Source organism: Melanostigma gelatinosum (genome assembly GCF_949748355.1).
Source record: "Melanostigma gelatinosum genome assembly, chromosome: 8".
Classification (NCBI taxonomy): domain Eukaryota; kingdom Metazoa; phylum Chordata; class Actinopteri; order Perciformes; family Zoarcidae; genus Melanostigma; species Melanostigma gelatinosum.
The window spans coordinates 12,763,783-12,777,396 of record NC_136641.1 but is presented as its reverse complement, the minus strand read 5'-3'; the positions used below and the strand labels follow the sequence as shown (position 1 = coordinate 12,777,396).

General features: G+C 47.6%; 1 protein-coding gene across 1 annotated transcript; it reads left to right on the top strand.

Moving 5' to 3' along the window:
- Window positions 1–559: 559 nt before the first annotated feature.
- On the top strand, window positions 560–6,808 carry dffa (DNA fragmentation factor, alpha polypeptide). Its single transcript, XM_079272847.1, has 6 exons — window positions 560–749; window positions 2,172–2,330; window positions 2,421–2,605; window positions 4,234–4,426; window positions 5,013–5,137; window positions 5,474–6,808. The coding sequence occupies exons 1-6, from the start codon at window positions 656–658 to the stop codon at window positions 5,636–5,638; spliced, it is 921 nt and encodes a 306-aa protein (XP_079128973.1). The 5' UTR covers window positions 560–655; the 3' UTR covers window positions 5,639–6,808.
- The last annotated feature ends 6,806 nt before the right edge of the window (window positions 6,809–13,614 follow it).

Sequence of the window (13,614 nt, the reverse complement as noted above, 5' to 3'; positions counted from 1 at the left end):
TCGTGACTCAGTCTCGTCAGTCCAGTGTTCAATCAGGTGCGTCCAGTAATTTTCAGGATCTGGGCCTACTATTTGAGATAATAACAATACAGCCAAGTAATAAAACAAGGCAGTGAGGTCACATTCATTTTGGGTTTGGAATGGTAAAATATGCATTTGAACTTTGTGTCCTCGATGTGAACTAGCAGTGAACTGTACATTTACATACATCTACGGACGTTTACATTCAATACAAACTAAGGTGTGTATTGTGAGAAATGGACAAGGAAATAGAAACGAGGAGGTAAGGTAGGACATAGTGGCCTAGTGTGAACAGTGTACTTCCCAGTCTCTGTGAACACAAGTAGATATTGTTTGTTAGTTGCGGGAAATGTTCAGAGAGGATGGGCATGATGAAAGAAATTGAAAGAGTAGACTGGAGTAAAAAAAAAAAGCGGACAAGCTGGAGACTGTATGAGTCAAGTAACTCCAGGAGATGGCAGTAATGCAACAGTAAAAAACTCAAAGAAGAAGAAGAAGGAGACGAAGAAGAAGAAGACCGCCGCCGCGGTTCCGTGTTCCAGTCAGCTCATCGACGAGAACTACAGTTTCGGTGTTTGACAGTGTCAAGTTAAGAGAAAGAAGAATAAGTACGTTTCTCCACAACAAGCCAAGAATGACAGACAGGAAACCGTGTAAGGTGTGCAACTTCACCCGACAGAAGTCCTACGGGGTGGTAGTTCCCTCCTTGGATGACCTGAAGATGAAAGGTAAGTTGTGTTATAACGACTTTAACTCGTAAACGTGTCTGAAGAGTGAGTCTCATTGTATTGCTTCCATTTGAATAAAAACTGTATTACACGAGATGTAAAATGTAAGATAAATCTGACACTGTGCTCGTGCATTTAGCACCAGTCTGCTTTGGTCTGTGTTATTAATACGGCATTAAGGGTGTTGTCTAAAGTGAAACACAAATGTCATGATGAGCAATGATCTTCATCACTGTTGTCAGCTACCATCATTTCCGCCATTGATGGTTTTTTTACCGCACAGTTTAAACTTGCTTATCTGTCATGCACGAGCTGAGTAATGCAACACTTCGTGTTCAAACTCGCAGGAGCTCAACAGGAAGAGTCAGGACAGATCTCCCGCCTGTGCTGCTCATACCAGGAATGCTAGTCAGCAGGCGTTGGCCGTATCAATGCACACTATTTACATACAAGCGCTACTGGACAGGGACACGTTTCTGATCAAGTTTGTTGAAACCGTCTACATCTCGGATGAATAGATTTAATTGGGATCTCGATAAAGTCCTGTAACTGCAGATGACACAAAACCTCCAGTGTTATTTGGAAAACTTCCATTTTCAAATTCAAAATGTTGACCTTTTATATAATGTTATACATTAAAACCACATGTGTTGTTATAGGCAGTACTGAGTTATGTAACAAACAAACAAAAAGCTAATACGCAGCTCAGTATTACTCTATTAAAGGAGCAGTGTGTAGGATTAGTGGCATCTAGTCCTACAGTTGCATAAAACTGAAGACCCCTCCCTTTCCAAGGGTGTTGGAAGACTTCGGTGGTCTTCAGGTAGCGTAGAAATATGAAATGCTCTCTAGAGCCAGTGTTCGGTTTGTCCGCTCCGGGCTACTGTAGACTCTGTGAAGAGGATCCGCTCCCTATGTAGATATAAGGCGCATTGCAAGCTAAGGAAACACAACAGTTCTTAGTTGGTGATACACAAGTGAAAACATAGTCTTAAACATAGTGCTATTCATTTAAAGTTGGCGGTTATCAAAACAACCAAGTTGAAACCATAAAAATGTTTTATTTGTATCACCAAGATGCTTTACATGTGAATTCAAATATCACAGTAAAGGTTCAGTGGGGACCGCCACTGAAACTACCAGGGACAAATCCACCAGACACAATATGAATTTGTCATTAACACAGAATGTAGATACTTTAACAAGGCAAGTCTGAGGTAAGGTTGACAAATAGAAACAGCTGTGATGAAAGAAGAGGCGATAGCTTTGATGGATTGCGTTGCAGGAATGATCGTGTGGTGTGTGAGTTGTTACTGCCTTTACACAAATAGCTAAAGCGTATCAAAGTCCTGTGTGCCACTCATGATAAAGGATATCCACCAAAGATCTGTACAATCTGTTATTTCTCCATTGCTCCCACAGGAAGTGAGTTTCTTGGGTTCAGTCCAGGTGATCCTGTCACAGTGGTCCTGGAGAATGATGGGACAATAGTAGAGGATCAAGCCTACTTCCTGTGTCTACCTTTAAACACAAAGTTCATGTTGTTGCATGAAAAAGAGACATGGTCACCCGTTCGCAGGGGTAAGACGGTGTTCTGTGACTTGTCTACATTTCCGTTTCTTATTTTAAAATGAAGTGCATGTTCAGGTAGTAATTTGCTTTTCGTCGTAGTTGATGGTGGCACGGCCTGGATGGCCAGAGATTCTTTGTTGCTGGAGGCTGATCTTGTGGAGGCCGATACTGTGGAGGCTGATAGTGTGGACGCCTCCAGTGCTGCAGCACCCTGGCTGGACCTGGCTCAGCAGCTGAAGCAGGACCTTGCCAGCATCATTCTCATGTCGGAGGCAGAGTTACAGGTACCTTTCCTTCATTTCACCGACTGTGTTTGCAGTCATGTTTATCCCAGCATGCACTGGGAAGAAAACGAGGTAATAGTACTTGAAAACCACTTTCCTCAGTAGTCACCATCAGCTTTGTCCTGTTAAAGGATAAGGCTGGCAATATTCTGTGTCCTTATCGTTAACAAACGCCATGGACAGACTCTACAGATTGCTCTGACTAAGCTTCATTATCTGTGTGACTAAAGGCTCATATAGCAAATTCATGTATGCCATCATCAAACAAACCCAGGGGCTGGGACTAGGAGGGAGTCCATGCAATATATCTATTTCTAATAAAATGTATTAAACTAAAAGGTCAACACAAAATAAGTGATATTTAGATCAGCAATGAAAGCTGTGCATGGATGTGTTGTCATGTGTGCTGTGGAGGTGTTCAAGGTGCAAAACCACAAAGACATTTATGCTGGATGAATGCCAGCTGTGTGAAGAGAGTGTGAGCACAGAGGCCAGCAATAACAACAGTGCTTTGGTTAGCAACCTGGAATTACCACGGGCTAACCAAAGTAGCATACCCAAAGGTCCCTATAAAACAGAGGCTAACAAGCCAACCAAATCCTCCCAAGACGCATATAGAATCAACAAAGTTCAAATGAAAACCAAAACACAGCGTGGGCTACAGCCCTTACCAAAGCTGCCAAGTTGCCGGCATTTAAGGCAGCAACCTCCCCACAGCTCATATTCTAGTTCCTCCCCTACAGACCCAAATTATACCATGAACCAAAGCATCTTCAGATATGCAGGGCTCAAAGCAAGTTAAAGACCAGACAAAGCACAGATTCATTTTACTCTCCTGGCCATGTTACAGTGTATTTAAGGTCACAAGCCCGCAAGACACAAATACATGGACTGAAACACGTGTAATGGTGAAGTCAAAGAGCCACCACAGAGCCCTGTCTAACTAATACCACTTACTAGCCAAGTAGTCTCAACCATAGTCTTCGGACAGTGGTCTCTGGTAGTCTCGACTGGTGGTGGCTGTGATGCAATGATTCCACCAGAACAAAAAGGCAAGAAGCTAGCATCCCCTCTATGGGTTTGCAAACCAAACAAACTGGGGACAAATGCTGCTCCCTTACAAAATCAACCAAAAACAAACTCCTGCAGAAAGGGCGAGACGGTGAGCACGGAGGCCAGCATTCATAGCGCAGTGGCCCAGGTGAGCCTAATCAGCTGAAAAGCCTCCCATGTCAGCCAATCCACTGCCCAGGTTGGCTAGCACAGCCTCCAAGACAGTGGGAGAGGCGTCACACAGTAGACCTCCATTGTTATTCAGGAATTGTTACAAATGCATCGGCCACAGTGTGGCACTTGGTGACATGTTCCATCAGTAAAATAGACACTGTTGTGTATTTGTAGTTGATTTTGCATACAGTGCCCGTATATACTCACTATTCTGGTTTCACCTTTAAAGCTAAAATAGGCAATGTTTACCTTTTGGCAGGAGGCAGGTCCGCAGTGTAATCTGCTATATTGATGTTTGATGTTCATTCCCTCCTTGTATTTGTTGTTGCTGTCGAAGCACCTCATAGACATACTGTAGTGTTCTCAAAGAAAGGATATTTTTGTGCCACCTGCTGTTCCAGACATTAGTGGATGCCCCGTGCCTCGAGCTCGCCTCTGCTCTGGGCTTCCAAGAGAAGAAGGCCGAGGACCTGCAGGAGACAGTGCAGAGGGTTCTGGACAGACGAGAGGAGGAGAGGCAGTCCAAGGAGTTGCTCCAGCTCTACCTCAAAGCGGCGGAGAAAGAGGACGGACAGCAGGAAGACCAAAGCCAAGGTATGGCTGTGTCATAGTGTGGTGGTTTTCATGCTTATAAATAGTATATAACACTGAGTCTATCCTATGAAAATTGGAATGAATAGCTCTGATCAATAATCACGAGTTCAACGTCCAGCAAAAATAATCAATATTAACCTTTGATTGTGTAGGCCTGCAGGAAGGTAATGGCTGCTCTGCTTGTTCTGTGGACAAGAGTCAAAGAGACAAAGCTGACCAAACCCGTAATCAACACGAAAGGCTGAAACAATCACAATAATTCTTGATGTATTTTTAAGAGCTAAGCACGCTATTAGTATTCAACAGCAATATCTTTATACACCCATGTTCACATCCTTCACTTTTTGTATTTGCATTGTGGCAAAGCATGTCGTCATGACAAGATAATTAATCAATTAGAAATTAAAAACTATTTTTCTCAGTGCCAACACTTATGGCTCATGAGAGAGGAGCGGTGATTGTGCCTTTTGGCCACTAGGTGGAAACATTGTTGCTGCTGAATAATCCCCCCTCTCGTTGCATTTCATTGTAACTACACCCGTGTACAACAAATGATCCTGAAAGAGAATCCATTTTAATGTGTCAGGGGCCGGAGACGTGGAGGTGGATGCAATGGAGGTGGACTCGGCATCCGGATTCATGTCCAGGACACTGATGGTCCTGAAAGGCAAAACAAGCCCAGAGACCAGACTCTCCACTGAGGATCTGCAGGTAATCCCCTCACACCGCTGATCCAGTATGCCTCAGAACTTCTGCAGCTCGCGCTGTAACAAAAACCCATCGAGTCTAATAAGCAGCTGAGAAAATGATGAAGCAATTATAGAAAACTGCAAGTCCTAACGCAGCACATGCATAGTTTATTAGTGACTCTGTTGTGTAACCCAAAGGCCATTTACTTACGTATATAACACTTATTACAAGGCTGTCTGATTGGATTGCACACATCTGTCTAAAACACAACAATCTAAAATGATGAGTCAGTAATATACGGGCTCACATGTTCACATTTGCACTGTTTGAAATGAAGCCTCTTGCATGTCTCCTCAGATGGTTGTGAGCAGAGGGGTGGGAGCGATGGAGCAGGTGCTGGGCTGGGACCGAATGAGGACTTCTGCGCTGCTGCAGGCCTGCGAAGCCGAGCTGAGCGGACGTCTCCAGCAGGTTCAGGCCCTGCAGTCCATCAGGAGGAACACACAGCTGGAGTCCAGTTAGCAGAAAAAACGCCCGGGCCGAGGCTTCACCGCAGAAGAGACTGATAAGAACTCACACAACCTGCCTCAGGGTCAGAAGAATAGGATTTACCTTGTGTTAATAATAGGGTCCATAACGCTGGAATCCATGAATGTTAATGATCTTGATGTTTGCATAATCCTGTTGAACGTGCAAACCACTTGAATGCTTTTTGCCTCAAGAGGAAGCAGAGTCATTTGCACAGGTCATGTTTATCAAAGACATGCTGGCGTTAACCGCTGGCATCCACTTTTCTATTGGCTCCTTATTTTGGTGAGTGCCATGCTGTGTGAAAATAATCACAGATAAACATATCCATGTGAAAAGCAAAACATTTTGGGAAATATGCCAATTCGCTTTTCTTGTCGCGAGTTAGCTTGGAAGATCGATACCATCGCTCTCTGAACACTCGTTCAGTATGAAGCTGCAGCCAGCAGCCCGATAGCTTAGCTTAGCATAACGACTGGAAACTGGGAAACAGCCAGCTCGCACCAGCCCCTGGTAAGCTCAGCAATTAACACCTAAGCAGTAGTCCCACACATTATCCCTGTAAAACCCCAACTTGTGGCTTTTGCACTTCATTGGTGCGATTTAAGGGGCGCTAGCTTTTGTTACCTTCAGAGCCAGGCTAGCTGTGTCCAGGCTAGCTGTGTCCAGGCTAGCTGTGTCCAGGCTAGCTGTTTCCCCTTGTTTCCCAGTGTCCGTATGCTAAGCTATGCTTGCGGCAGCTTCATATTTAGCTGATAGGAATGAGAGTGGTAGCAAAGCGTTCGTCCCAATATGTGGAGTCATTGCTTTAAGGTTTTATATAAACTGTTAAATTAACTTCCTGGTGTTATTGTTTACATACTGCCCCCCCCCCCCCCCGTGCACTATAGGTAAGAAATATGCTTTGAACTAGCGAGAGAAACCCTCTGGGTCTCCAGCATTTGGTGAGTGACAGAATATATTGTTTTGTACCTTTGAAAGAATGCAGGTGCTTTCACTGAAATTACATTTATATCTTGAGTATATGGGATCTTTTGGGATGGGTGTTGTTATTTCAGTCCGCTGGTTCCTTTGATTTGACTTTTTTGTCAGTTTTAAGGGCCACTGTTGGACCCAAATAATTTCTAACTTGTGATGAAAATAAACAGGCCCCCCTACAGGGAACATGAACATTTTATTTTTGTAAATAAGTATACCTGTCACGTGCAACTTGAAGGTACTGAGTGTAGATACAAAACGCCGAGTTCAGGAGCCAAAAAGAGGTAGACTTTAATAAGATATCCCACAGAGGGAAAACACAGGAACAGACGTGTCAAGAAAACATGAGGCTCGAACGAAGGGCAAGGTACAGACACGCCTTAAATACACTTGAGGCAATTACACAGGTGAACCCACTTAAGGTGAGCCAAGTCCAATCAGTCCACTGGGGGTGTTAAGGCGCACTCTGCCACCATCTGCTGGATGTCCTGGGGTCCTACGGCGCAGTCCTGACAGTACCCCCCACCCGACGGCCACCTCCAGGTGGGCCAGGCTGGAGAGGGTGTGCACGGTGAAAGGCACGGATGAGGGCAGGATCCAGGACGTGCCGTGAGGGCACCCATGAGCGTTCCTCTGGGCCGTAGCCCTCCCAGTCAATCAGGTACTGAAGGCCTCGCCCCCTCCGCCGGGAATCCAGCAGCCTCCGGACGGTGTAGACAGGGCCACCAGCGACGACCCGCGGAGGCGGCGGCAGTGGGGCAGGCCTGGACAAGGGCGAGGAGAAGAGAGGTTTCAGCAAAGAGACATGAAACACTGGTCTCACCCGGAGAGTCCTAGGAAGTCTGAGTTTGTAAGCCACCGGGTTGATCCTCCTCTCCACAGGAAACGGGCCGATGAACCGGGGAGTGAATTTGGAGTCCGTGCGCAGAGGCAGGTTCTTGGTGGAGAGCCATACTCTCTGTCCAGGGCGGAACGTCGGGGCGCGCCGTCTCCTGCGATTGGCCTGGATCCGATGGGTTTCGGTGGCGCGTGTAAGCGCAGCACGGGCCTTCTTCCAGGCCTGGCGGCATCTGGCCACCGCAGCATCCGCAGAGGGGACCGCTGACTCGGACTGCTGAGAGGGAAAAAATGGCGGGACATATCCGTACTGAACCTCAAAAGGCGACATACCGGTGGAGGACCCACTCAGTTGGTTGTGGGCGATCTCAGCCCACACCAGCTTTCGACTCCAGGCACCCGGATTGGATGATACCATGCAGCGTAGGTATTTCTCCAGCTCCTGGTTCACGCGTTCCGTCTGTCCATTACTCTCCGGATGGTAGCCTGATGAAAGACTGACAGACGTTTCAAACAAGGACCAAAATGCACTCCAGTACTTGGACATGAATTGGGGCCCTCTATCGGAGACAATGTCACTAGGGATACCATGGTGACGCACCACCTCTCGGACCACCAAATCAGCGGTTTCCTTCGCAGACGGCAGCTTAGGTAGTGGGACAAAGTGGCTTGCTTTGGAAAAACGGTCCACAATTACAAAAATCACTGTGTTACCGTCAGAAGATGGTAGGCCAGTGATGAAGTCCATTGAGATGTGGGACCATGGCCGATAAGGAACCGGCAGGGGGTGGAGCAGGCCCGCCGGGGCTTGGTTTCCTGACTTCTGTGTAGCACAAACAGAACATGCGTGAACATACTCCTCAATGTCAGTTCTCATGCGTGGCCACCAAAAGCGGCGGCTGACTAGCTCCCTCGTGCGGGCAGCCCCAGGATGGCCCGTCACTGGTGAGTCATGCCCCCATTGTAGAACTTCAGAGCGGGCGTTGAGCGGGACATACAGACGGCCCGGGGGTACTCCACTAGGACCTGGATCCTCCTCTTGCGCACGCAGGACGGCGTCCTCCAGGGCAAGCGTCACCTGTCCCACCACGCAGCTGGGGGGAATGATGCACTCAGGGACAGGGTCAGTAACGTTGGCGTCATACTGGCGCGATAAGGCATCAGCCTTGGCATTCTTGGTGCCGGGGCGAAACGTGATGATAAACCTGAATCTGGTGAAAAACAGGGCCCACCTGGCTTGTCGGGGGTTCAGGCGCTTGGCCTCACGGATGTACTGGAGGTTCTTATGATCCGTGATGACTGTGAATGGGTGGCGCGCTCCTTCCAGCCAGTGTCTCCATTCTTCAAGTGCCCTTAGGATGGCCAACAGCTCCCTGTCACCGGCGTCATAGTTCCTCTCAGCGTCACTAAGCTTGCGAGAGAAAAAGGCACATGGGTGCGTCTTGTTGTCCATACCTGATTTCTGGGACAGCACAGCCCCAACACCAGACCTGGACGCATCCACCTCCAACACAAACGGAAGGGCAGGGTCCGGGTGCCTCAGCAGTGGGGCTGACGTGAACTGAGCCTTGAGATGCTCGAACGCCGCTTGCGCCTCCGGGGTCCATCTGAGTTTGGTTGGGGCTCCCCGGGCCACTGCTGTGATAGGTGCTACTATGGAGCTGAAGCCTCGAATGAAACGGCGATAAAAGTTAGCAAACCCCACAAAACGCTGTACCTGCTTGAGAGTGGCGGGAACCGGCCAGTCCAGTACAGCCTGCACCCTGGATTCGTCCATGATTACTCCATCGGGGGAGATGACATACCCCAAAAAGGAGGTGCGGGTAACGTGGAACTCACACTTCTCCAGTTTGACGAAGAGCTGGTTGTCCAGCAACCGCTGGAGGACCTGCCGGACGTGCTGGCGATGTTCTGTGAGGGACTTGGAAAAAATTAGCACATCATCGAGGTAAACGAACACACTGCGGTTGAGGAACTCCCTGAGCACTTCATTTACAAAGGCTTGGAACACAGCAGGAGCATTGGTCAGACCAAATGGCATTACCCGGTATTCATAATGTCCACTGGGGGTGCTAAAAGCAGTCTTCCACTCATCATTCTCTCTGATGCGGACCAGATGGTAAGCATTCCGCAGGTCTAGTTTAGTGAACACTGTAGCTCCTCCAAGAAGATCAAAAGCGGAAGACATGAGTGGCAACGGATATTTGTTCTTTACTGTGATGTTGTTCAGTGCTCGGTAATCTATGCATGGTCGTAGACCACCATCTTTCTTGGGTACAAAAAAGAATCCTGCTGACACTGGTGAAGTTGAAGGTGTAATAAGCCCGTTCTTAAGAGACTCGCTAATGTAGTCCTCCATGGCCTGAGTCTCGGGCCTGGAGAGAGGGTATAGTCGTCCCCGGGGGGGAATAGTGTTAGGCAACAGGTCAATGGCACAGTCAAAAGGTCTGTGAGGAGGAAGTGCTGTAGCTCTAGTCTTACTAAATACTTCAGCTAGGTCATGATACTCTGCAGGGACTGAAGAGAGCTCAGAGGATGAACAGGCAACAGAACACTTCATCACAGGTGTAACATGTTTGGCTGAGATACACTCTGGGCTCCATGATAACAATTCGCCAGTGGACCAGTTGAACTGGGGATTGTGTTTCTGAAGCCAGGGAAACCCTAGTACTACTCTATCATGTTGGGATTGGACTAAAGCCAAAGAAACAGTCTCTGTATGTGACCCAATCTGCAGTAGTAAGGGGTGTGTCATGAAGTCAATTTTACCGGAGCCTAGGGGTCGTCCGTCGAGCGCCTGGATTCTCACCGGATTGGGAAGGGCCTTGGTAGGTAGACCGAGGCGTGTGGCCAGAGCAGAGTCCATCAGGTTTTCCTCTGAGCCTGAATCGATCAGCACCGTGATAGGGATGTTCTCCGGGTTCTCTGGGGTCCAGGTGAGTCGAGCCCTCAGGCAGAGGCGCTTAACTGGGTTGGGGTACTGAGATTGGACAAAATTGCTCACTACGCTGTCCCCTCCTCCTAATGAGCATCCTCGTTTCCCTGCCGCTGGGGACATTGGTCCCGGTAATGTCCAGCTCCTCCACAGTAAAGGCAGCATCTCTCTCTGCGGCGTCGCTCTCGTTCTGCAGGTGTAATGCGGTACCTGCCTACCTCCATTGCCTCCGCTTGAGCGGGCTGAGCAGTGGGGCCCGACGCGCCCAGTGGTGAATGCGCTTGGGGAGGTGCCGAATTGGGAAGCCTGCGCTCACGCCTCCTTTCGCGTATGCGCTGATCGAGGCAGATAGAGGTGGTTATGAGCTCATCTACAGTGACCCCCCACTCCCGACTAGCCAAATCATCTTTGACCGCCTCCGACAGGCCATTGTAAAAAGTGGTCAAAAGTGCTTCATTGTTCCATTTGCACTCAGCTGCCAAGGTGCGGAATTCTATGGCATATTCAGACACAGGTCTAGCTCCTTGGCGGAGCGAGCTGATGCGGCGTGCTGCTTCTCTGCCACTCACTGGGTGGTTAAAAACCTGGCGTAGTGTCTTGGAGAACTCTACTGCATTAGCACAAAGTGGGGAATTTGCCTCCCATAGGGCAGTAGCCCATACTAGAGCTCTACTGGTTAGCAGCGAAATCATAAAAGCGACCTTAGCTTTTTCTGAGGGGAACTGATCAGGCTGCATGACAAAACACAGGTCACACTGTGTCAAAAATCCCTGACAGGTCTCTGGAGTGCCGGCATACCGCTCTGGTTTCTGTAGGAACGTCTTGGCAGCCGGGGGGTTCGGCTGGTGCATTTGCTGGGTTATCCAGGCTTGGATCTGCTGGATCGAGGTTCCCTGGGATTCCACAGCGCCGAGCACCTGGGCTAGGCTGACGTCTCCTCCTTCGGCGCCTGTTACACTCATGTTGGTGGTTCGAGCCTACTGTCACGTGCAACTTGAAGGTACTGAGTGTAGATACAAAACGCCGAGTTCAGGAGCCAAAAAGAGGTAGACTTTAATAAGATATCCCACAGAGGGAAAACACAGGAACAGACGTGTCAAGAAAACATGAGGCTCGAACGAAGGGCAAGGTACAGACACGCCTTAAATACACTTGAGGCAATTACACAGGTGAACCCACTTAAGGTGAGCCAAGTCCAATCAGTCCACTGGGGGTGTTAAGGCGCACTCTGCCACCATCTGCTGGATGTCCTGGGGTCCTACGGCGCAGTCCTGACAATACCTGAATGTGGCATTATCCTTCCCATGTTGTACCACCAGTCTTCATGCATGTGGTGTGAAATGTCATCATTAGCTGACGTGTGACTATTACGAGAATCTCTACGTGGAATACAAAGAATGGTAGGAATACCAAATATGATGAGCACAGGAACTCGCTACATAAGGCACACTACTAAAATAACTTCTACAGCACCGCGATAGACTGACGTGGAGTGCAGACAGGATCATACTGAGAGAAATGTATTACTGAGAGATGTATGCAAATGCGGACGTCAACCAAATGTATTTGTATAAAAGCTTCATTTGAAAAGGGTACGCCGACTGATTCATCACTCCAACAATAAAGGGTATGACAGGATAAGAAGTATTTCAGGTCATACGGGGACGCTTCACTGACCACATTGTGGGTGAGAATGACAGCTTCATCTTTGAGTTGCACAGAACTAATATTTCTGGATGAGAGCTCGCCTAAGACCATCTATTATAGACGTTATGTATCAGTGTCGGGGCTGTGTGATGTAAGATGGTGTGGGTACAATGTGTGCAGGTCTGTGTGACTCAGGTCATGTAGAAGATAGCCTTTGTCATGCCTGTCGTCTCATCACTGGTCTCTTGAACAGTGATCATGAATGACGGGTGAATTTGCGGAGGGATCGTCCGTTTGTGTCGCCGTGAGATTGAGACGACACCACTGTCTTGTACTTTAGTATTTGTTATTCATCAAGATCTCAGTCAACCAGCTCTCTTTCGACAGTTCTCTCAACCTTTATTATTATTATGGCGTTGGGCTTAAAGCTATAGGAGCTGTTCTTTGTGAGAATAACATTTGGAGTCACTAAAATACTGATTAATGAATTCTTCCCATGGTCAGAAATAAGTGAGCCTCCTTTTATAGCTCTCTCCTCGCATACAGTATAACACATTCATGCTCAAGATGAAGGCTTTTTAGCGATAAGCCTAGCTGCTGCTGCTACATATTTTCCAACAGTTGGTTAATGGGTTTCATGCTGTGCGTAATTCCTGTGGAATTGGCTCCAACTAGCTGAACAGTTAGAAGTGAGCGGGGTATTGAGCATTTGTCACACTGTTTTGGTGGATTCGATTATGAGTTAACAGTGCTCGGGCAACAACTGCCGGTTTGCTCTGTAAGCACCCAGTTGCCCCCGAGGACTGTCTGGGAATTTCATGCTGGAAACAAACCTTATTCCATACGCTCAGATGACTTTCAGAGAACACATGTCCACCTAAGGCCTTGTGGTTTTGTGGGGTTGCAAATGCCAAGGTGATGCATGTGTCAGTACACACCCCTTGCCTTGCTAAGTTGTGTTGGCCTTCACAGTGCAAAGCATGGAGCAGCATAGTCGACACAATGAGGGTTAAAAAAAAGTGTTGGACTAATTCCAAGAAAAAAAGAAGAGAAAAAGGATCCCTGGATATGACACTGGATAGAAATCAACACTAGTGTGTTTCTTTCTCACATCCACTCGTTCAGGCGTGCTCTCTTGCCCTACTTGTGGGGCACAGGCGGACGAAATGTTAGCGAGTGAATGCAAAGGTGTGAAATGAGAGGCAATTTCATGCCGAAGAACCCTATAATGACTGTTTTGATGAAAGGAGTAGAGCTGAGAACAAGCTGCATAATGTATGAAGGTTAAACGACTAACATTCACCACTTCTCAGACCAGACTGACAGACAGGCAGAGAATTCATTTCTTATTTCTGCCAGAGCATTAAAGAGCAGAACGGTTTGCATCGAGCTCCACTGCTTTGAGGAAGACCTACTCTTTGTTTCATTCAAATGCTTGTCTGATAATATGCGACTTCAGGTTCTATGTGGTGGTCACAAAACATTTACAGTATTTTAATGGACTTTTTATTTTTATGTGTACATTATTAAGTCAAAGTGTCTTTTGAGTTATGCAACAGTGAAACACCGAATA